The sequence below is a fragment of the Spermophilus citellus genome (genome assembly GCF_964194105.1).
Source record: "Spermophilus citellus genome assembly, chromosome: 15".
Lineage (NCBI taxonomy): Eukaryota > Metazoa > Chordata > Mammalia > Rodentia > Sciuridae > Spermophilus > Spermophilus citellus.
This window is the reverse complement of record NC_138195.1, coordinates 47544730-47570547: the sequence shown is the minus strand read 5'-3', so window position 1 is coordinate 47570547 and position 25818 is coordinate 47544730. Positions and strand designations below refer to the sequence as shown.

Sequence of the window (25818 nt, the reverse complement as noted above, 5' to 3'; positions counted from 1 at the left end):
CTTTAGGGTGAACACACTAGGTTTGGCTCCCCAGAGTAGACTCTTTGCAGAGAGGGGGAAAAATGTCAATGGCCGTGTGTGTGTGTGTGTGTGTGTGTGTGTGTGTGTGTGTATAAAATGAAACCCAGGACCTTATGCATGCCAGGTAAGCACTCTACTACAGGCCACAGCCATAGCTCCTATAGTCTGATTTTAAGGAAATAAGAAAATTACAAAATGCTTTCACATCCATTTCTTACTTAATCCTGACAACAACAACCTGTGCAATATCTCATTTTGCAGATGCAAAAACCAACACTCAGAAAATTTAAGTGGGTTGGGGCTGAGGCTGTGGCTCAGAGGTAGAGTGCTCACCTAGCATGTGTGAGGGCCTGGGTTCGATCCTCAGCACCACATAAAAATAAATAAAATAAAGATATTGTGTCTGATTACTACTAAAAAATAAGTATTAAGAAAAAAAATTGTTTAGAAAAGAAAAGAAAATTTAAGTGGGTTGCTCAAGAGGTCCTGACTAGTCAGTGACAGTTTTGGGGATAGAAGGAAATAACATAAGTATCTGGTAAAATATAGGCTATACATGCATATGTTTACTCCTAAGAGCAATCCATTAGATTTGTTAGTTTCATTTTTCTAAGGTGAGAAAACCAAGCTTCAAGGTCTTAAAGGATTCAAGTTTGGTTCTCATTTTTTCCAAAGTTAGTAACTTTTACACAATACCTTTATTTTATTTATTTATTTTTATGTGGTGCTGAGGATTGAACCCAGTGCCTCACATGTGCAAGGCAAATGCTGTACCACTGAGCCACAACCCCAGTCTCTAAAGCTAATAACTTAAAGCCTAGTTTTCTTTTTCTCTTTTTTAGAAATCTGTTCTATACTCAAAGTTTGTTTTATGTTCCATTTTTATGGAGTTTTTCAAGAAAGTTAGACATATATGTATTTTATGACTTTTTTAATTGGATGAATGTAATCTTTCAGGAAGGTCTAATTTGTGGTGGGCATGTAGTTCAGTGGTAGAATACTTGCCTAGCACATGCAAAGCTCTGGGTTTGATCTCCAGCACCACAAACATGGAGAGAAGGAGACAGAATGTATGAATTTAATTTGCTAACATGTGACACAGGCAAAAGCTGAATAATTAATAAGATATGCTCTCTTCCCACAAGTTCCTATGAAATTCAGTATTATAGATTTATAAAGCCTAATATGGTTCCCTGTGTATTTCAAGCCCTTAATAAATATCTGCTGAATAAATGAATGAAAAAAATAAATTTTCTATAATCTGAATAGAAGTTGCACAAACATCAAGCTAAATCACATTGAACTGATTTTTAAAGAAAATCTATTACCTGTTACGACTTTAATTCCTGTGTAATTTTTTTTCTTTTTTTTCTCAATTTTCTTTGCTCCCAAATGTACTAGCTATACTTTGATTATATAATTCATTGTACACCTTGGTTATACAATTAAGTAAAAAAAAGAAAACACACTATGGAAACAAATGGGCTTTTTTTTCTTTTCGTTTTTTATTCCCTCAAAGAGATGTCAGGGAAAAGATATAAACTCTAAAATATAAGCAAACTAACCTCTCAAGATCATCTAAGAATTTTCCTAACTATATATGTGTGTTCATTAGAAGAGCTGCTTTACTAGTTTTTTCTACTTCTATTTTGGGGGAGTGGGCAGGGAAGCACTGGGCTTTAAGCCAAGAGGATTTACCACTGAGCTTTTTACTTCCCCAGCCCTTTTTACTTTTTATTTTGAGACAAGGTCTCACTAAGTTGCCTAGGGTCTCACTAAGTTGCTAAGGCTGGCCTCAAATTTGCAATTCTCCTGCCTCAGCCTCCCCAGTTGCTGGAATTACAGGTATGTTTCACCACACCCAGCTTTATTTTTACTTTCAAAACTAATATATGGCCATTATTTAAAAATTCAAACAATACATAAATGTATAAAGTTAAAAGTCCCATAAAATACTAATTCTAGAAATCACTAAGTTTTACATTATGAATATTTTTTAATGTGATCATACAGTTGGTATTCACAATTGTATAGAAAGTGTTCTGTAATTAACTTTCTTTACTGAACACTGTATAATGAGTATTGAAATAAAGAGCAAGCAAAACTCAACCTGGGGTGTGAGTTCTCGAGCAGTCTTCACTGATGCCTGAATGCCTTCCACTGTTGATTTATTAGCGGTACCAACAGCAGCCGCCTTCTCTGCTGTAGCTCCAAGCCTTCCTGAATGGTTTTCAAAGTTTGCTGCCCTCTCATCAAATACCTTGAGGAAAATACAAAGACATTAAGAATATTTATTTCATGAAAAGCTGTGCTCCAAGTTCTGCTGTCATGTATAACTAATTAAAATAAAAAGAAGATTTATTTCAATAAAATGGCTCAGGCCACCTAAGAAAAACTCCTTCTTTAAAGCAAATGTAGCACCTTCTCTAATGAAGATGTTAAGAGATGACATCACACTACTGCTGAACTATAGTCAAATGCAAAATCTTGACCACAATATACCTCCTCAGAGGTTTAGCCTTAGCCACAAGCATCCTGTATACACACTTACGCACACAAACACACATGCACGCACGCACACATGCATCCCTAAAGATAAAGACTAAGGCCAGTTTCCAAAAGGTTTATCCTCTAATCTGAAGAAGACATACAAACCTACTCAGCTACTATAGGTAGTTGAAAGCATCACAAGCTTAGGACTAAAAGTCCTAAACTGAGTTCTAGCTTCCAAAAAAAAGTATCCCTCGTATATCCCATTACCATTAATGTTGTAAAAACACTTCCCTTGACCTTCATAGAAAAAAATGAAACCTGGTGCTCATACTCTGGACCTGACATAGGGTAAGGATAGCTGACTTTTATTAATCCCAAATGCAAAATTATCTACTTATTTGTTATTCAGCTCTCAAATTATAAAAAGTTAACTTTTCCTTCAATGTGAATACCATGCAAGGTTATATACCACAAATAGGGCTATTTAACCTACTTGAAATGATAAGTTCTTCCATCATTTATTTGGATAACGTTTTTAGAAGTGACACTTGAAAAAGCAAGGCATACCAAATAGCACTGGGTCAGGCTTACATTATGCACAGAAGATGTCGAACTCCCTACAGAATACATCCTCTTTATTTACCTCCTCCTGAGGGTCTGCCCACCGAGTTCAAATTCAAGGCAGATAATCTCTAAAGGTTTCTTGGCTCAAACAAGTTCCAATCTCATTGCCAATGTTCTGGGATTTATGTGGGTTTTTTTGCGGGGGGCGGGAGGGTTGTTCTTGTTTTTGTTAAATTTTTGAGACAGTCTTGCTAAATTGATCTTGAACTTGCAATCCTCCTGCCTTAACTTCCTGTTTTGCTGGGACTATAGGCCTATACCACCATACCCAGCCTATGTCTATCCTCTTGAGTCTCTTTCCTATCCTGGTCTCTTGGTTAGAATTAGTTTTCTAAATTCCTGACATTTCATGCTCAAAACTTCTGCCTGAAATCTCTGATCTCCTAGTCCCCTTTTCCTGGTCTCAGTCCTTATTTCTTTTTCTTTCTTTCTTTTTTTATTATTATTATTTTTTTTTTTTAGTGTTTTATTTTTTGGTGGTGGTGGTACTGGGTATTGAACCCAAAGCCTTGCACATCCTATGCTAGGCAAGTGCTCTATCACTGAACTGCAGCTGGGAATACAGGCATGAGCCACTACAACTGGCTCAACCCTTGTTTGTGTATACATGATGCTAGTGGCTAAGGCTAAACTTATGAGGAGGTATATTGTGGCCAAGATTTTGCATTTGACTATATTTTCAGCAGTAGTTTGATGTCATCTCTTAACATCTTCATTAGAGAAGTTGCTATATTTACTTTTTAAAGGAGAAGTTTTTCCTAGCCGGCCTGAGCCATTTTATTGAAATAAATAACTGGTCTTTTGGCATCTCCTCCCAAACCATATATCATGCTCCCTCTGATTTAACTGACTGCTTAGTATAATTTTCTTGGCACTCAGCCAAAGTTTACTGACCATCTACTACATAACAAATTTTGGGATAGGTGCTGAAGATACCAAAGTAAATGAAACAATATCTGCATCTTAAGGAGATCACAGCCTAGTGGGGGAAAAAGAGCCAATAGATACTTGCAATATGGTATTCTATGTGCAAAAATAGAGCTATACACTGATATTAATGGAGCAAAGGAAAAGGTAATTAACTCTCCAGGAAGTAAAGCATAATAAAGAGGGAAAAGGTAGAAAAAAAGAAGGGGCAGACAAAACAAAGACATAGAAAGGGCAGAATATTCAAGAAACTACAAGCAACTATGTATTTCTGGGGCATAAACTGAGAATCAAGGGTTTGTAGGAAATTGACATAGAAAGGATATTAAAAGCCAGATCAGAGAGCTCCGTTTTTATCCTATGTTGAAGATAAGTCTCACTGATGCATTTAACCAGGAGAATAGCAGGATCAGATTTGGTTTTGTTTTTAATTGGTGGGCTAGTGACAGATTCAAAGAAGACCAGTCAGAGTTATGCAGGCATGCAGGAAGTGAGGAATAAACATCAGAATCAGAGCTGTGACAATACTAATGGAAAACAGAAAGGATTTAAGAAATATTTGTGAGATCAACTTAAGATGCCTGAGTTATTTATTGATATGAGAAGATGGGGAGAAGGAAAGTCCATGGTGACATGCAAATTACCAAGGGATAACAGAAGGTCAACATATGCTGAGGAACTAATGAAGCATCTAGCTGGAAAGGATGAGCAAATAGTTGGATCTACTAGTCCAAAAATCAAAGAAGGCTGGAACAAAAGAGTAGCAAATCCTCCTAGCCTGAGGAGACCATGAATTGAACTGCCTAGTAATTGAGGCCAGAGAAAGAAAATAGGCGTCAGTAGCAAATAAGAATAACACAAACCTTCACCTTTGGATTAGTTTGCCTGACCCAAAAATCTCTTCTTTGCTGCCAGTACTATAAAGGCTGAAAAACCAAATACTTGCTTTGCCAGATTCTTTTGCAGCTGAGGTAACCATGCAACAGAGTTCTAAACAAGGAGACATAAGTGAAGGTCTCCTGGAGGATTTCTGGGAAAGCCTTTACTTTCTTTTATTCAGCATTAACTGTGTGTCAGGTATTACACTAGGAACTGGCAATAAAGCAATGACAAAATGAAGTCTCTGCCCACGTGGAGCTTTCGTGCTAATTTGAGTGACACAGACAATAAAAATAAACTATATCAAATGTTGATAAATGCTATAGAGAAAAGTAAGATAAGGAGATAAAGAAATCCCTGGGATTGGAGTTGCTATTTTAGGTAGTAATCCAAAAATGATATTTCAATAGAAAACTGAAGAAAGTGAGTGAATAATAAAATCTGTGGGGAAAACAAGTGCAAAGGCCTCAAGATTAGAACATATACAAAAGAAGCTCTGTTCTCATAGAGAGGAATATGCAGAGGGAGAATAATAATACCAACATGAAGTCAGAAAAGTAGACAAGGAACCAGATTCAGTGGTGTGATGAAGCCATTTTTACCAAATATGTAAAATATGCCTATCTCTTCCCAACTTTGCTTTCAATGACTTCATGTTAAAACAGCCATGCTGGGAGTATTTACATCATGAATTCTACAAACATTACAAGTCAGATTTTTTTGTTTTTCGTTTTACTGGAGAGCTGGTTTACCAGCACATCACTGGCCTTACTGTTCACTGTAAGGACTCTGATTTCACTTTGGGACAGGGAGAAACTACTGGAAGGTTTAGAGTAGAATAATGACATCAAATGATTTAAAATGCCTGTCCTGATTTCTGTGTTGAGAACAAAATGTCCTAATAAACAGTTGAAACTGGAGTGCCCCAATTCCTTATATCTTCCTGCCTTGAACATGACACCTGGGGCAGTAAAAGTCATCACATACCCTAAGGAAAAGACCAAAAAAACCATAAGAGATGCCAGTTTTCATGATTTTTAGCTTCTGAATCAAGCAAGGCCAGAGCTACCTACATCCATGTTTCTTGTGATGTCACTAAACTTTCTGATGGTCAAGTCTTCTACTGTTTGCAATTAAAAACCTTCATAACTAATATACTTCGTGAATTAAAAGATCCCCCTCTACTCTTCCACCTACAACTTCCCAGCCACTGCTGCATGTGTACCCTGTAACAACATTTTACCTTTACAAAGAGTTGCCCAACAGAAGAAATGGAAGCTCTTAGATACCTACCTCTTCCCTACTGGGTGCATCAGGAGGGGCAGTAGCCGCCACTGCCAATAGCTTGATGGGAGTTGTGGTATCACTGAAAACATCTGACACCTCCTGAGTCATAGCCTCCTGCATCCTGGCTTTCAGATCCTTAAAAAATAAAAATTTATTTTATTTTTTATTGTTTAAAAATGAAAATTTCCAGCAACATCCCCAAAGCATATATGTTAATGTCCTTATTTCACTAAAATATTCATTCTCTGAGTTTAATTCAATAAATATTTATTAATATCTGTGTACAAAACACTGAGCTAGTACAGGTCAAAATTATGAATCCTATCCTCTAAGAGATTAATGTTTAGTGAAATAGATAGGACCCCCAAGGAATTTTACTTTTTTTATTGGTGGGAGAGGAGGACTTACTGAGGATTAAAATTAAGGGGTGCTTTAACTGAGCTCCATCCTTAGTTCTTTTTAAATTTTTTTTTATGTATTTAGTTGTAGATGGACATAACACCCTTCCTTATTTATTTATTTATTTATTTACTTACTTACTTACTTATTTAATGTGGTGCTGAGGATGAAACCCAGTGCCTCACACACACCAGGCAAGCGCTCTAAAACTGAGCCACAACCCTAGCCCAGTTCTTTTTAATTTTGAGACAGGGTCTCACTAAATTGCTGAGGCTAGTCCCAAACTTGCCGTTCTCTGCCTCAGTCTCCTATAGCTGGGGTTACAGGCATGTGCCATTGCACCTAGCACTTTTGCTTCTTTTCTTGGTGGTCTTCATGAAATGACACTGAAAATCATGGGGTTGAGCCCAAAAAGGTCTTGAGTTCTTGAAGACAGAATTCCTCACTGTTCCCACTGCTGGAGAGGCCTGATGATGACCATGGTAACTATCTGGTGGATGCAATGTTAAATTTCTAAGCAATTTATTATTTTAGGAAGTACTAAATCAAGAATGGGAAATTAAGAAATCTCAAAAACAAAGTATATATGTATAGATTTCTTAACATGAGTCTAAAAAAGAGCATTCTTAGAAGTCACATGCTCTTTTTCATAGTTATTTCACTTAGTCCAAGTTAAGTTTTCTCAATTTATACAAAGAAATCCCCATCACCCCATTTTTCAAGGTAGGTGACAAATACTGACTGGTGATACTGGAGATGATTTTAGGTGTTATGTAGACAAATTATTTTAATAATTATGTATTTCTTTTTAAAATAGTAGGGAAAAAATACAACCAGCTCATCAAGCATAAGATTTCAGAATTATTACAAGGTTTTTTTTTTTAATTTAAGTTTTAAAAAGAAGTCCATTTTAAGAAAAATGTTAAATAAATAAAAGTACAAGTGAAACATGAACAGAGCAAAATTCATAAAAGAGTTCATTGAGTGAAATTTGGAAAACAACTTAAGTCATTACCACACACTGGTGAGCTTTTTCCTAATAATTAGCTCTAGATTTCCTTATATCTTTGGTCATACTCTTTGTTTTCCTAAACTCCAGAAATTATGTATTTTTAATTATTTTCTCTCCCATCCATCATTTTTTAGTAATGATAAGCATAAAACGACTAATGACATGTGCTCCTAAATTCTACCTTTAAGGAGTCTTGGAGCTGTGATGCAAGTGCTCTGGCCTGAGGACTTTCCCCTTCCCCTCTGGCAGCCAGGTCAGCCAGCTGAGCTGTCAACTGGTCCACACGGTCACACTTGGCAAGAAGATCTTGACGATAAGGCCCCATCATGACATTAGCCAGACGATGTCCTTCAGCCACAAGGCCCCGGATGGCAGCCTGACCTGGACCAAGAAGAAAACACTAAAACTCACATAGACCTAGAAAAGGTAACCACAATGGCATTCCAGTTGTTTGTTTTTTAAATAATATTTTGTAGAGTGATCGTTTACAGACAAAAGAAAACATTTTGGAAATACAAAAAAGCATAAGTAAGAACAGATAAATTATGCTTTCTTCCAAAGGGGGGGTTTGCAGAGGATTGAAGCCAGGCCTTCATACATGCTAAGTACAGGCTGTATGCCACTAAACCACATCACCAGCCCCTATATGTTAACTTTTATTCTTTTTTTTTTCTTTCTTTCTTTTTGTGGTCTTCAAGATCCAACTTGGGACCTTATACATGCTACGTAAGGGCTTTATATCACTGAGCTACACCCCAAGCCCAACTTTTGTTCCCTGATTCTTTTCTTTAACCCAAGTGTTTTCCCACTTAACTAAATATCTTTTAAAAACATGATTTAGTAGTAGCAGATATAGTTCACTGGTAGAGCCTTGCCTAGCATGTGCAAGGCCCTGGGTCTGAATCCCAGCACTGCAAACAGTAACAAACATAATCTAAAAATCTATGTAGCATTTTATCATATTGACATACTTAGTATTAAACATTCAAACTATTAACAAATATTCTTGTTTTGACTCCTTAGAAAAAAATTACTTCTTAGGAAAAATTCCTACAAATTGAATTGCTGAGTCAATAAATATGAACTTTTTAAAAGTTTTTGACATAATACCAAACCTAGAAAGTCTATACTAATTTATTCCTATATCTGTAAGATATGTGCCTGCCCAATTCCTTAGCCCCTTATTGACACTAGACATCACCAATTTAAAAATTTATCTGTTGATCCAACAAATATGGCAAATGGAGTAAATAGATCTTTCAGCTTTAGCAGACTTGCTATCACAAAATAAATTTTTACAAAACCATTCTTAAAATATCCCCAAAGTCAAAATTTTAAGTTAAAAATTTTTCAGGTTGATTGTGTGATGAAAGAGACTTCAAACTAAAATAATGTTAAGTGCCTTTCACTATTTTCAAAAATTATATTTATCTGGATACTTGGCAAGGACTGTGAACACAGAAATACTATAAAATAGAAGTATACATAGAACTGATATTAATTCAAAGTTTCACTTTTGATATGAATATCTCTCCTGTGTGTGTGTGCACATGTGTGTGCATGTGCACATGTGCACAAATGCATGTGTCCATTTTGGGGAAAAGAAGGGGGATTATATTGGGGATTGGGGGCCTCTTATATGTTACACTATGTAACACTCTACCACTGAGCACTTTTTTGTTTTGTTTTGTTTGGGTTTTGAGACAGGGTCTCACTAAGTTACTGAGGCTGGCCTTGAATTTGTAATCCTCCTACCTCAGCCTCCCAAGTTGCTGGGATTACAGGTGGGCACCACCATTCCTTGCTGCCATGAGTGTTCTTCTATTTGCATATATCAAAATCGTTCTTTCTTTAATGCTTCTTTGCTAAATCATAGGGATTATATTGGCTATATTTGGAAATGGAATCACACTGAAAAATGCCTGACTCACCAATGACTGAAGAACCCTTTCAGCACCTTATTACAAATGTTACAAGACCCCTATCAACAACCTGCTGATTTGTGCTAAGGTCCTTACCAACTCCCCGGTCATCCACTGTAGGATTATCAATCCATCGCTGTGCTTGTTCGATTTTGCCCTCAAGGTGGACAGCTGCTTTGGCAGGTCTGCTGTTTGCCACAGCCCTGTTGGTTTTGGTCTGCAGGTTCTGAAGGGCCGTGGCCACCTGTTTGGCCAATGCTCGAGCCTCCGGGGAATCTCCTTTCCCCCTACAGAGAAAAGAACAGCCATTCTGTTAAAACAGACTGTTTACATTGAGATGACTTCGTTGCTAATGAAAATGGTAATGAGATGACAAATTGCTAATGATTATTATTAACTTTGGTTGAAAATAGTGGCTTATTTGGATCTTAAATAAGAAATTATTAATTTAAATTCAAAATTTTTGTCCTGGTTAAGGCATTAATTGTGAGTTTGAGTCAATTTAACCCAACCAAGTTCAATCATTTGGTTACCTGAGCTCAATCAAAAACCAGTAGGTTACCTGCATACTCAGTCTGCCAGTCCTGAAAACACTAGTTACTCGTGGAACTAGAAGTGCTTAGATAGCCATATTTGCTGATGTTGTAGTAGTAGCAGTAGTAATAGTAGTTGAAGTAGTTATAGTAGAACCAGCAATACTATCTTTTGAGTCCTAATCCTGCAAGGTTACTGTTGCAATCACATTTCTTTTATTATCTTATCCTCGCCAAAACTCTATAAGATAAATACCAATATTATTTAAAAAAAAAAAAGAGAGACACAAAGTTAAAAAACTTGTCATACTTACTTTGATGGAGTCAGTCAGGGTTCAAACATGGCTCTCTGACTTTAGAGTGCTCACTATTAAAAGTATTATCTATATTACCTTATGTCATTACTAATAATACCCAGTGATTGAACTGAGTGGTTATTTAACTCAAAGACAACTAACCATTGTCAGTAAACCATTGACTCAATTGGTTCTCAAAGTATAGTATAAATAAAAGTCATCTGGAGGGCTGGGGATATTAGCTCATTGGTAGAGTGCTTACCTTGTATGCACTAAGGCCCTGGGTTCAATCCCCAGCACCCCCAAAAAAAGAGTCATCTGGGATCTAACTTTAAATACAGATAATGACCACCATCAAAAGAGATTCTGATTAAGTATGTCTAGTGATGGAGTCCACATTTTTAAACAACCTCAGATAATCCTTGGTCCATGCTGCAAAAACATCACATGGCCAACCTGTGGTAGGATCTGGAGCTAAAAATTTATTTTAAGTCTGGGCCATGGTAGGTCAAAGCCAGAAAAAGAACCTCCAAATAAATAAAGACAGCACCCAGAGTTCAGCAGACTTAGAAGACACGATAGAGCTTCCAGGATGCTAAGAGGTAGAGGGAGGCGCTTTTAGTTATCTAAAAAAATCTAATAAGGTATAGCCACAGTTCAAGCTGTTAGATTCTATTAGATACCTTTATATATTTTCAATAATCATCCACTTTTTTACTTGAGCTAGTTCCTTGCAACCAAGGAACCTCAACAGAGTATCAACACAAAAATTAAAAGACAACCACAAAATTATGTCACAATGAGCAATAACTACCTATTAAAACCTATTCCAAAGATTTCAGATCCTTACCAAGAAAATATAAAGAATTTGATTAATTTTATATATCAAGGGCTGGATATATAGCTCAATAATAGAGTGCTCACTATTAAAAGTACTATCTGCCTAGCATGTGTGAGGCCTTGAATTCAATTCCCAGCAACAAAAACCCAACATTTTTTACATATCAGACTACTCAGGCATAGAAAAGTAACCTTAAGACTAATCTCACCTGTAAAAATATTAACCCATCTGCTTAAAAGATACTTTTTAAGAGTTCCTTTATAATTTTAAGATTTTATAGCCTTCCCCATGACAAAACTAGACAAAGAAGTTATTTGCCATGTTCTGATCATGGCTACTCCTATGCTTGGAGGTTATGTATATGTATGTTATAATAAGTGTAATAATGGCACAAGTGACCACACATGAAGATCTACTGTTACCACTCTACCATTAATTATCTCTTCATCACTGAAACTTTAATGAGTGCCTACTATGTATATAGACTTGTATTAGCTCCCAAAATACAGTTTCTCCATTTGAGTATTTTAAAATCTAATAAATTATAAATAGTGGGCACAGTGATATGCACCTATAATTCCAGTGACTCAGATTGGGAGGTGGGGCTGAGGCAGGAAGATAGCAAGATTGAGGCCAGCCTTAGTGAGACTTCTAATTTAGCAAGACTCAATATCAACTTAAAACTAAAAAGGACTGGGCTGGGGCTATAGCTCAGTGGCAGAGAACTTGCTTGGCATGCGTGAGGCACTGGGTTCAATCCTCAGTACCATATAAAAATAAACAAATAAAATAAAAGCATTGTGTCCATCTACAACTACAAAAAAAATTTAAATAATATAAAAAGGACTAAAGATAGAGAACACCCCGGGGTTCAATCTCCAGTACAAAAAAAAAAAAAAAAAAAAAAAAACAAAGTAACACATTATTTTAATGAATTAACATTGAACAAAAGACCTTTGTGAACATTATATTTTAAAATTGGTAAATTACCATTTTTCCTGACACACAATCAAGATTTGGGGCATAAGACAATGGTGTTCAAATGACTGACCTTGATATATAATCAAATTTGAGCTGTTATTCAAGTTGGTCTCTGTCAACACAACCTCCTGCCTAAAGTATGTCTACAAACTTATTTTGTAGCACTAGGCAGGAGTTTGTTTTCTTAGCCAACAATATCCTTTCAGTCAACATAAAACTTCAAAGAACTCTAAAGTATCTCTCACTAGGGAAAAAAATTAGGCATTGTCTCATGGAAGGACAGAAAATGAAACATGCAGGTTAAATGAAAAGCAAAATATCCTCAGAGACTAGGGATGGAGGACTTAGGTAGAATAGAATTATTCTATGGCATTATACCCTTCATTAGCATGTGTTGCAAACAGGAACATATTTATCAGAACAAAGGAATGCCTCTTTTCCATATAATCAAAGTAAGTACACGAAAGCCTTTAAGAAAGGAATCTATGATAAGACTGGTGTTAAAGGAACAATCACCCAGAAAAAGATCTTTAATAATTGCTACCTAAGAAATAACACTGTGAAGAAAGGAAGAAAGTACTTTCTTATGATTCTCCCCTTCTCCACATACACACATAAACACATGGGGGTTTTATTCATAGCTAGCTACAAAAATTATTTTCCTCATATATCTGAGAAACAGACATGTCATAAACATGATGTAGCAGGAATATCCTAGCTTAGAAATTAGAAAAACTTAACTTTAAAAAGGAGTTCTTGGGCTGGGGTTGTGGCTCAGTGGTAGAGCACTTGCCTAGCAAATTGAACTGGGTTCAATTCTCAGCACCACATTAATAAATATTTTTTAAGGAGTTCTTAGCACTTTAAAAACTATGATCGGTAATAAATTAATAAGCCTCATGTCACAGATACAATAAAGGTAATATCTGATCTGGCCAATACTACAGTGGAGGAGTATCATACATGCATTTAACCTATGGGGATTCAACTTACATGTTCAATAGGGGAAAAGAAATAGGAAAGAAAGAAAGATATTAAAGGACAATTAAAAGGATTGAATACATACTGCCTTCGTAAATCTGCTAATTTAGAAGTCAGAGCAGATATTTCTCCAAGGGAACGAAGAATGTCATCTCTCTCTTTAGGATCATCACACAATTCTGCTATTTTCCGAGCTTCAGCCAAAGCCCCTCGGATCTGTTCTTCTCCTTCAGGTCCACCATTTGGATCTGCAAGCCAATTCTACAGACAGAAAGAGAGAATACTGCAGTCTACTCATGAACCACATTTAATTAACCTTAACAAAGCCATCAGAAAAAAAAAAATCTAAATCCCATAGCACACCAGTAATTGTTTTCTAGAGTGATAATTATTATTGTTTTATAGAGGTGTTTGGCTTCATTGTAAGATCGAATCAATCTCTCATCTTTTTTTTTCCTTTGGGAGCTGGAACTCAAACCCAAGGCCTTGTGCATGCTAAGTATGTGCTTTACCTCTGAGCTATATCCCCAACCCCTCCTTCATCTTTTTAAAAACAACTTTGTTCCTATCTATTAGCATAAAATATCTTCATAAACCTTTATCTCATCCTTAATCAGAAACATTTAAGTTTATCAAACATTTGTTTATGACATACTTGAAAATGATTTTATGTAAGAGTAGATCTAGCATGTGTAAAGTACTGGGTTCAATTCTCAGCACAACATATAAATAAATAAATAAACAAACAAACAAACAAATAAATAAATAAAGGTGCATTGATAACTTAAAAATGAGTAGAATCAGAAAACTTTGACTCTTTACACTTCTATGATGAAATACAGTTGAGAATTCTGAGAAAAGGAACAGTTTCAATGTACTATAATCTATAACAGGAATTAGGATTCTCTTGGAAGTCAGAGTGCTCACTTTTAACTAGTCAAAATATTCAAAATGAAGACCTTCATTTCAAACTATAGATAAATATTAGTGTAAACTGTGATGGTAGGGGATGTGTTAACATTGGTAACTGCTGGGAACAAGTCAGTCAGTCATCACTTAGGAACACCCATTATCTACTCACACTAAATGATGAGAGGCGTAGAGAGAAAGAAAAGGAAGAAGGGGAAAGGAAGAGCTTGGGGATATTTGTGGAATGCTTCTCTTTCTCTTTTACTTCCCACCCCTCCTGAAAATCATTACATTTACCTGAGCAGCATCAATCTTCTTTGCTATGCTCTGCTTTGAGTTTGTCATGGCTTCCAACTTTCGAGCTGCATTCTCCACCTTTGCTGTGAGCACATCTAGACCTTGAGATACCTGCTGGGCTTTCTGCATGGCCACTGGTGAAGCTCCTTGACCTCTATTCAGACAAAGATACTGTCATTGCACCTTCTCAAATACTTAATAACAAAATATTCCTTAACACCACAGTACATGCCATTTTTGTTAGCATGCTTGTCTTTTTTCATTTTCCCCATTAATCTAGGATAACACAAGAAAACAGAGCTAAACAAAGCAAGATACCCAAACCATCTTTCTCTTTTGCTTTTAAAAATACACATGAGCTTTATGGAACTGCATAACCACTTTGAAGTCAGGCCAGCAAATTTTGATAATCATTATTCGCCTCTAGGTAGTGATTATATAACCAAATCTAAACTTCAGTGGGAAAATGTACTGGGGATCTCATTGCTATGGAGGACTTTGTTACCATAGTAATGTGTGCTTTAGAAATAAGTAGCCATTGAATTGTCTTATTTATGGGCGAGAATACACTGAGAAGGCAATACATACAGAGTAATTGAAAACGCATCACAATGACAAATTTAATCTGTTTGAATCCTAATTTTTGGTGCCTCAGGGACTTTATGATGTTTAACCTCCTTTGGCTTCAGTTTTTTTCTTATAAAATAAAACTAATGTAAAATGAAAGAAAGCAATAATACAGTACTTGCCCTGCTTACTTAACAGAGTATCAAGCATCAAGATAATATACTTGAAAACACTTTGACAACAAAGCAATATAAATATCACAATATACTATTATGACTAAATTATCATTTGTGTGACAAACCTAATGACCTAATGATGATCTTAATTACCTTAATCCATTTGTAGACAAAACTAGTTAGAACTGAGCAGGGAAGTACATGGTGACAAGAAGTATATCATTTTCCTATAAAGTTCCTAAAGAACCATTTTCACTATTTTCCTCTCTCAGAAATGGAATGGTATTACTACAAAAAATAATGTGTTTGCAGAAACTTGTTCTCCTTTGTACATGTCTTTCTTTCTTTCTTTCTTCTTTTTTTTTTTTTTTTTTTTTTTTTGCGGGTTCAATCCCTAGTACCACAATCTAAGCACTCTACCACTGAGCTACATCCCCAGCCCTGAAACTTATTTTCCTTAACAGACTTTCCCAGTCATAAAGGAAGATTTGCCATCTTTTTACAAGTTCAAATTTTTTTTTAATTAACCCAGTTTGGTTAGCTCAGTCATAGGAATGGCAACTTTATCATGGCATGGTTCATCCTAATCTGAGCTTCTAACTTTAGAATGAACTCTAAAACATCTTTGCTTCCCTTAATAATAATATGCACCTATCATTGAATTATCTACCCTCTTTAAAAAAAAATACATCTGTTTTTCATCTATACCAATACTTGAAGTAATAAACTCCATAAATTCATTGCCAGGTATATAAAAGGTATACACACACTCTCTCTCTCTCCATTTTCGTGTACTTGAAGACTTCCTTTACCTTCCAGAAGAATGAAGACTTAGGAAACATAATATTTATGATTTAATTTGCTATTTCCCCCTTCAAATTTAGTAATTCATGATGAGGAATCTTTGGCATGTGAATACAACTGCAAAAAAAGTAAAAATAAGTATAGGCTACATTAAAAATTAAAAGTTTGCCAAGTGTGGTGGCTCACACTTATAATTTCACTGACTTGGGAGGCTGAGACAGAAGGATTCCAAATTCAAGGATAGCCTCAGCAATTTAGCAAGGTTCTAAGCAACGTAGCAAGACTCTGTCACAAAATAAAAATGAAAAAGTCTGGGGATGTGGCTCCATGGTTAAAATGCCCCTGGATTCCAGTGCCAAAAAAAAAAAAAAAAAAGTTAATTAAGGAAGACATTTGAGGCCAGCCTCAGCAACTTAGCTAGACCCTCAGCAACTTAGCAAGGTCCTATTTCAAATTAAAAAATTAAAAAGGGCTGAGAATATAGCTCATGGAAAAGCACTCTTGCTCCTGGTTTAAAAAAAAAAACTCATTAAGTCCCATGAGGATAAAATTATATTCTTACAATCTAGAAACTCTTCATGACCAGAAGAATATCAATGGAGGAAAAAAAAAGGTCACTGTGTTTCAGTCATTAAAATGATAAATAGTTGAGTAGTTATGTTTAAGAAAGAACAACAGGAAGATAGCTTTCCAATCTTTCCTCATGAAAGGATATTGTAGGCTCCACTGTGAAACAGGCCCAAAGCCACTCATCACTGTTCTAGCCTTTTTGCTTTAAAGACTAATAGTTGATCCCATACAATTACCTCATTCTCTTGCTCATATTCATCTCTCTAAACACATACAATTGTGTATTTGAGAATTCCAAGTGAAAACTGTCTACCACACTGTGAAAAGGCTGTAAACAAAAGAGCCAGAAATGAGAAATTAAAAGAGCCAAGAATCTTGTCAAATTGCATTGGCATTTCTCTGAATGGGAACAAAACTTCTTTTTGTCCCTTCAGCAAAGTTAGTGCCATCCTCATGACAAGGGAGACTGCTTCTCAGCAGGAGAAAGGCTCCCTGAACTCAATGAGATCACATTTATTTAAGCTGTTTCTTCTCCTTGTCAAGATAGGGACACAATCTGAAGGCCCCAAGCTTCCAGGACGATGGTCAATCCACGAATCCCTGGAAACCATAGGAAACATTGAATGGGAATGTTCATTGGCATCTTTTTAGGTAGGGATAAATGCTTTCATCAGATTATAAAAAGTGATTTTGGTCCAAAAAAGATTAAGAACTACTCCTTTAAGGGACTGGGGTTGTGGCTCAGTGATAGAGCGCTCGCCTAGCACGTGCGAGGCCCTGGGTTTAATCCTCAGCACTACATAAAAATAATAAAGATATTGTTGTGTCCAACTAAAAAAATAAATAAATATTTTTAAAAAAGAATCACTCCTTTTTAGATGTGTATTCTTCAGGGTGACTACTTTGAAATCAAGTATAATGGAGCCCCTTTGTATGTGAATGATATTAAGAGGTTTCACAACATTCTCAAAGCAAAATTAATTTTCATGTACACTAGTGTCTTGGAACACTTCTACTTTCTAAAAGCCCATAGCATAAAATTCCATAAAAATGAGGAACTTTTTGAACTTTAGTAATTACGTGGAAGAATTCCAAATAAATCTATATCATACTGATTTGTCTTAACAATAAATTATACATTTATTTGAGTTATGAGGGGGAAAGTTCCAAAAGTCAAGACTTACTGAGGGTAAAAGGTAGTTAAAAGAATTAAAAACCAAAAACTAGTGCGGAAATACAAACTCATAAAGAACCCAGAAATAGCTGGGCATGGTGACACACGCACACCAGTAATCCTAGGGATTTGGGAGGCTCTGGCAGGAGGATTGCCTCAACTTAGCAAGGCCCTAAGCAGTTCAGCAAGATCCTGTCTCAAAATGAAAAATAAAATGGGGGACTAGGGTTGTGGATTAGTAGTAGAGTGCTTGCCTAGCATGTGTGAGGCACTGGGTTTGATCCTCAGCACTACATAAAAGTAAGTAAATAAAATAGTTATTGTGTCCATTTATAACTAAAAATTTTTAAATTTTTAAAAATAAATAAATAAACAAATAGGGCTGGGGATGTAGCTCAGTGGTAAAGCACTCCTGGGTTCAATTCCTAGAACCCACTCTGCCAAAAAGAAAAAAAGAGCCCAGAAATTACCAGCTTAAAGGATGATCTATTTGATTTCTAAAATGATGTGAAATAATTTCAATGTTTTCACTCTTTATATTTCTTTCTACCCATCTTTCTTAATATATACCTAAACAAGCCAGACTTCAACAATGCCCCTTATTTTTCAAAAATCTATGGCTACAAACTAAAAATCCAATTTCTATTTCTATTTCAATTATAGAATAAGTTACAACTTTATTAGGTATACACTTGCATATATTAAAAGTTTAGAAAAAGGAAAGTTCACCTCAATTTCAGAAAAACTAATATAATGAAATACCTGTTTTATCTACTAGCCAAAGATAACTCAGTAAAACTGGCACAGACTTGCTTTCTGTGTGAATTACTTACTACAAGTCTGTTAAGAGCAGAAAAAGTTTACCTAGCTCGGAGGTCAGCCACTTGATCAGTCATCTGCCCTAGCATTTTGCAGGTTCCCAGGATCTCCCTGCGTTCCTTGCCTGCACAAAGTTCACCAACTTTTCCAGCTTCATCTAAGATCTGCCTGATGGCCTGTTCACCAGCATCCCCTAAAATAAAAAGATAGTTAAAACCTGCATTGTAGACCCATTAAACATTTAGAGAGGATACTTTACACATCATTTCATTCCTGAAGGAATAGATAATTTTAAATGACAAGTGAACAGAAGACAATCCATCTGATAGCTAATAGCCAAGCGATGCCCTTACAGCTGAGGTTTCAACCACAGATACTGCTAAAATAGATACTTGGAACCATATCCATTTGGAGATACTAAGCAGCTTGTGGTAATAATGTGGATGATGAAAATAGGCCGTTCTAATTTAATAGTACTTAGCACCTCCAAACTCCATTAAGCTTTTCGCTCATTCAAATGTTAATCTAAAACTGAATAAATATTAAATTAGAGAGTACACAAAGCCAAACTCAATAACATACTTGGATCTTATCTTTATATAGTCAACTTCACTTTCCAATTTTTATTGACATTACTATTTAATCTACTTAATTAAGTACTCTGTTGACATAAATGGAAGTTTACCCAAAGGGAATTAGCAGAGAAGAGCTTTTATTCAAAATAATTACCTTTCCAATTTGGGGAATGGGTGAAAAAATAATTTTGCAAAGAATGCCCAGTTTTGCTTTGTTTATTCCTCCACAGTAAGAGGTGATATGGCTATGCCCTTCATTCTTTTAAGGTCCAATAACGCTTCCACTAGTTAAAACTATCAGAAGATGAGCTATGTTCCAAATGTTATAGTAGTAATCTCAGGATTGCAAAATTCTGAAGGATTTATTCTATTCTTTTATTTGCTTCAATTTTATATTTTTATTCTATGTATCAGAAAAGCAAAACTAAAGGGTTACCTGGGGAGGCACTGGGGTCACGGAGCCAACCTTTGGCCTGGTTCAGTTTGGAGTCTATGGAGGCCAATGCTCTCTTCATGGCTTCAGTGTCCTTTTGAAGAGAAATCCCACAATTATTTTCTTTGCAATCACTGAGGTACCATAAAACAAAGGAGTAGTTACAGCACTAACATACAAAAGCTAAGGTAGTCCTACAATGGTCTTAATAATCTCATCACAACACAATTCTTATTGCTATCAAAATGCAGCATCTTGCATGCAAATCTTCAGTTAATTCTATTCTGTTTCCTTGTGTCTATTGCTAAAACTGTGAAAACTGGTAAAATTGCTCAAGCCAAAAGATGTTTAATGTCTTCAACAGAAAAAAGCTCTGTTGTCACATGCCTCATTATCAGCCTTTCTACTAGTCAACATTCATCTACTGCAGCCTTGCCAGAGCCCTCCCCGCTTCAGGGAAGCCTCATTAGTATGTGGTGCCACAAATCACAATTCTTTTACATCTTGTTTTGAAATATACGCCCAAACTGGATGATGTTTCACTTTAATTAATCTGAAAAACTTGGAATTACTGGTTGGAAAAAGATATTTTAAAAGTTAATGTAGCAGTTTTGTTTTAATTCTAAAAAAAAAAAAAAAACATTTAAAGTTATACAAGAAAAAAATTTTTTGCAGCTCTTCCTTACTACATCTCATCCTTAGTTTCTTTATAATCCCTAATCTGGAAAGAGAGGCAACATATAATAAATGGGTCTTGATTGTTTACAAACAGGATTCATGATGATAAGCATAAAATCTCCCAGGATACAGCTGGGAGACAACATATTAATTCCTCTAAAAATTTGAGTATTCATAAAATTTGTTTGAACAGAGAAAAATGCAGAGAACAGCACAACAAATACCCATGTACACATTCTCAGAATTGATAGGCTGGCCACCTCTTCAGGATCTATTTAACATCTCAAAAGAAAGTCTATCTCATTCTTGCTCCAAGGAATTGACTCCTATGGAGTCAATCCATCAAAGCACAGAGTTAACCTCTAAAATTCTAGCCAATGTCCTATTATCCTAACTTTCCTCTATTTCCAATCCTAAAGAACTGAGGTTCTTAGTGGTGTTATACCACCAATTTTCCACAAGGGGGCACGAGGAGCATTCCCACTTTCAATGTAAAGGAGACCAGCCCTAGCACAAATAAAAAGCACTGGCTGCATTCATAATCAGGCTTAAAGTTAGCAGCCTGACCCCAGGTTTTTCAAAGTCCCTATTCAAATGATGGGGCTCCCAACGTTAGGATTCCCTCCTTCCCCATCTAAACAGATAGACTGTTCTGTTCTAACCTTATTTCTCAGCCACAGCACCAAAAAAGAGGTTAACTAAATTACTAAAAAAAGGACGTAAAATATTTTTATTATCAAGTTACATGGGATTTGGTAGCTATCCATAAAATGTAGCATTGTGAGATTTGAAAATCCATTTGTAACTAGTACAAATAGACAAGTTGTATTTCTGAGTGCTTTGATTTTAAGTGGTTTAAATATCTGTTCTTCTCTTTCACCTTGTTTTATATTAATTTGTACAGCAAACCTTGCCTCCAAAAGTAATGCAACACTTAATTCCAAATTAGCAAGACCCAAAACAATATCTTCTTAAAAGAAAATCTCAGGTAACTCCTAACCTCAGGGAGACAGATAGCCTTCAGGGTTTAACACAAGTTATTAGGTATAATACACAAATTATTTAGGTACAGATTAAAACACAAACACACACGTACACAAGCTCTTACTTAGAAAGTATGTGAACACTCTGGAGAGGAGAAATTGTGTCAATGTAAAAATATTTAATTTAAAACCTGTTAATAGCACTTCCTTAACACATTTTCATTTTCAGTGAGAAAACCAATAGATACCAAGTATTACATTTCAAAACCTAAATTCAAAAGGGAGGGAAAGCCCTCCATGTTAGATGTTGTTTTTGCCACTTTCCCCCTCAATTATTTCAATGAATCTCAAATTTAAATATAATTTGATTTTACAAATTAAGAAACAGGGAATCACTCGGGTTTGTTGGGCTTTGTCTTGTTTTGCTATAGTCCCGGGAATCAAGCCAGAGCCTTAAGCATGCTAGGCAAGCACTCTACCACTAAGCTACAGCCTCAATCCTTGTTTTATTTTGCAACAAGGTGTCACTAAGTTGCCCGGGCCAGCCTTGAACCCACCATCCTCTTGCCTTATCCTCCCAAGCAGCAGGGATTACAGATGTATCCCACCATACCCAGCCATCTCTGGCTTGTTCACTCCAGATTTTATTCTTTTATTTCAGATAAAACTTGAGAATTTTTTTCTTTTACCAAAGAGAGTTGCCAATGATGTCATTAAGCTTCTACAACAGTCGCAAATCTCTTTTTTCAACTTTGGCTTTGGTTGATACTGACCAGAAAATAAAATGTAGACATCAAATTCATAATCCTCACTAACATAAATAGCTGCTTTTATCCTCCAATGCTCCAAAATGATTTGAAACACAATGGAAAAATAAGCTTTGCTCTATTCAGCATCCTCAAAAATCATTTCTTTTTTCTCCCCAATAAAGCTCAAAAGGCTTCTATATACTAACAAAAAAAAAAAAAAAAAAGAATATGATTCTCAGGAATTGAGTAATTTACTCCTGAATAGTAGATCTGACACCACCAAGAAGTTAAAATTAAGAGATACTCTTTTTCCCTAAATAAAAACAAGGGAAATTTTGAAATTAAGCCACATTTTACAACTGGGAATTTCAACTAGTTAGCAGGTTTTTCTTTGCTCTTGTTTTTGTTTTCCTTCTGTGTTGGGGATTAAACATCCCAAGCCTTTTTTTATTTTTTACTTTTGAGACAGGGTCTCAGTTGATGAGAGTCTTGATAAATTGCCCTTGAATTTACAATCTTCTTGCCTCAATCTCCTCAGTAGCCTCTGCACCTGACAGTTACCAGTTTTTAATAATGAATTTTAGACCATTTTGGAGGTTTAAAACTTATCATTGAAAAGGCCACATTAAATTCTTTCTGGAAGGTTATAAACAATAATTTAAACAAAATGCAGTGCAATGTCGCATCTATTAAAAACAAGAGTGTTTATGGGAACAAATATTTTGGTCTCCTAAGAATCTCATACTTCTTTTGCAGGACAGATGAAACTGATAAAATTCTGTCATAAGAAATATAAGTATACTAACTTTAGGATATAATATAAACAAATTCACCAAACACTAAGCATTAGAACTCAATTTGCAGATATATTTATAAAAGATAAAAATAATTATAATCTTGTGGTCAACCATAATATGTGCCCCGAGCACTTTGTTAAACTCTGTCACATAAGTCTAAGTACCCAGAGTACAATCTGAGTATGAAATAGAAGGAAAAAAATACAACAATCTTTTGAGAATTCTTCTCTATAAAAATTCAAATTTAGGAAAAAAGTCTCCACCAATCTTCTATCTGTTTTTTATTTGTTTGTTGTTTTTTCAAAGAGTGAGAGTAAAAAAAGACCAGATCTAGTCATGTAGCTTTGGGACAGCTGGCAGGTAGTATTCTGCCCTCCTGTATAACCCCTTTTATTATAAAAATCTTATCAGATCAAGTTTTAAATGAAAAAATGCAGCCTTGGCACTGTTCCCCACAAACCAAAAGACGTAAGGTCATCCTAAGAGAATACTGATTTACATGATTTTCCAGGAACTGAAACACTCCTAAAATTCAATATATGTTTAGGCCTCAAAAATACCTGTGAATAATACTGAGATCCTCTATACAGGATCAAGAAGAGCTATCATTAGGAAAGTGATGTCCTACAATCCCAGGAATTTAAAATTGGAAATTTTAAATATTGGGAATAAGGACCTCTCTATATCACTCCCCAAGCTGCTTTTCCCTTCTTCCACTAACACCTCCCTTCCCACCGCATTCCATTTCTGATAACATTTTCACTATCATAACTTATCTAGTCCTGAGACTTCAGACAAGTTATCTTCTCTGGACCTCGGTTTCTCATTTCTCATCTCTACGAATACCTTCCCAGCTCTAAAAATCTAGGCCACCTATGAGCACACAACCAGATGAATCAGCTAGCTGAAGATAACAGATCAGAAAGGAAACATAAACTCCTTTGACATTTTGGGGGATTTTCTCCTTATTGGGGGAGGGGAAAGAATAACACATCATAAATACCTGAATTAACTATTTATCCTGAACAGAAAAATCTTTCATTCTATTAGCTGCTAAAACAAAACACTAAAACACTCTTTAAAAGTTCATATACAACCTCTTTTTAAAAATAATCAAATAGGGGCAGGGGCTGTAGCTCAGTGGTACAGCATTTGCCTAGCATGTGTGAGGCACTGGGTTCAATCCTCAGTACCACATAAAAATAAATAAAATAAAGGCATTTTTAAAAAGTTGTATCTGTTTAAAGAAAAGGAAAAATAAAATAAAATCCTTAAATCTCAATGGTTTGCAGTAAGGGATAGTATTACAGGATGGCATGTTCTAACCAATATTTCCTTCTTTGGTAAAGTATATGCAGGACCTCTGAGTCAGTCACTACTTTTACTCATCACCAGTTTAGGACCACAGTGGGAGGAAACTCCCCACAACTCATTTTGAATAACCATATTTAATGACTCAAGTTATCTTAGCAGTGAAATGCTTTTCAAATTTTTGTCTCATTTTTTCTTAATTTCCAACATGCAACAAAATACAAGTACTATTAATACAAAAAAATAATATTGAGTATTAAATTTATAAAGAGTAGTATTAGAATTATGTTTAACTTAAATTCTTTTGGCTCATAATGTATTCCTAAGAAAAAATATTAACTTGACTTTCAATGATCACTATGATTGTTGATTTAAGAAAGGGACACTTTTTATTTTTAAAAGAAATAGTGTTTAAAGTCAAAGATCCTTTTAAATTTGTAAATCTGCAATTTGAATATAGGTATAAAATGTCAAATAGCCATTGCATTGCCTCTTCAAAACCTGAACTTAATTGGCAAGACACACTTTTTATCAAGAATTCATTCCACTTACTTTCTTCCCCCATTTTTCTAGAGGAACCATCACTTTCCAGAAGAATACTGCACCAATGGGGAAGCATGAAACAAGTATGGTAAGACAAAGTTAATTATATATTAGTAGGGCCAAGAGGAGGCGAAAGACACTGTATGCATTGAACAGAATGGGAACTCAGTGATAACAGACACAAGGTCTGATTAATTCACTGCTTACAGTTGATCAATGAAAGATGCATAACCCTAATAAACAGAAAAACAGCCCAAATCCTAGTTACCAATGTCAGTTTTAAGGTAATTTTTTTTGCTAAATATTCTTGTAACTAATAAAAATTATTTTTTAGGGAGTGAGCAGAGGTAAGAGTGGATGGGGACAGGGTTGGGAGGAAGAGTTGTCTTGTATCTCTTTTTACAGTATTTTTATTTTTTTGAACCAGTTAAATGTATAACAAAAGTAAACAGGTTTAAAAATTTCTTGTTCATTCTGATGTCATGTATTTGAGCTTCTTTTTGCTTGAACTCACTGATTTTACTTTCTTTCACTCCTGATAAAGTTAGTTTTGCAGCATCCTAGCCAACTTACTTTCTCCTAGATGAACATAAAACTGGGACAGCTTTAAGACCACACATGGTGAGGAACAGGTCTATTCCTTATATATCCTCCCAAGTCCTGAAAAACTCAATGAAAGTTGTTTTATTTTGTTAAAGATGTAGCACTGGATCACAGTTCAAAATAAAGCTGAGCACTTATTCATTTACTCACATTTACTAAATGATGAATGACTTTCCTCTCAAAAATTAAATGCCTGTTCCTCCTTACTACTTTCTCATCCACTAAAAGCAAAGGAAAGAGATTAGGGGAACATGAATTCAGAAAATTATGGCTGATTCACAGCTTAGACAGTTCACATAGTAAGCCATGGACTGAAGTTAGGAAAATCACTAGGTATACATAGTTTGCTTCTTTTGTCCTTTGGACTTTAACAAATCAAAGGATTATTACGCAGGACAGGTGCCTCAGCTAAGCTATCTATCCTACTCATTTTCATTTTGACTTAAAAGTTCCAATTACACAACTCCAAAAGCAAAATTTCAGAGCCCGTCAAGAAGACTGGTGGGAGATGGCATCAGCTGGAAGTAGCCTTTCCTTAGAGCAGGGTCTACATACAGGTAACTCAAAGGTTACCCAGCTACCTGGGGAAAACCGCTTCACATGAAGTCAGTGGGAATGACTAGGCAAAATAAGT

The 25818-nt window shown here is 35.5% G+C and overlaps 1 protein-coding gene across 2 annotated transcripts in view; it reads right to left on the bottom strand.

Annotated features, from left to right (window-relative positions):
* VCL (vinculin) overlaps positions 1–25818 on the bottom strand; it is a 114247-nt gene that overhangs the window by 15090 nt on the left and 73339 nt on the right. For both annotated transcript variants that reach the window (XM_081268674.1, XM_081268675.1), the window contains exons 7-14: positions 19524–19614; positions 18558–18705; positions 14403–14556; positions 13282–13457; positions 9661–9851; positions 7824–8023; positions 6238–6366; positions 2132–2281 (exon numbers count right to left, since the gene is read on the bottom strand). In XM_081268674.1, the coding sequence (XP_081124800.1) occupies positions 2132–2281; positions 6238–6366; positions 7824–8023; positions 9661–9851; positions 13282–13457; positions 14403–14556; positions 18558–18705; positions 19524–19614 (1239 nt within the window). The remainder of the gene's footprint in view (positions 1–2131; positions 2282–6237; positions 6367–7823; positions 8024–9660; positions 9852–13281; positions 13458–14402; positions 14557–18557; positions 18706–19523; positions 19615–25818) is intronic.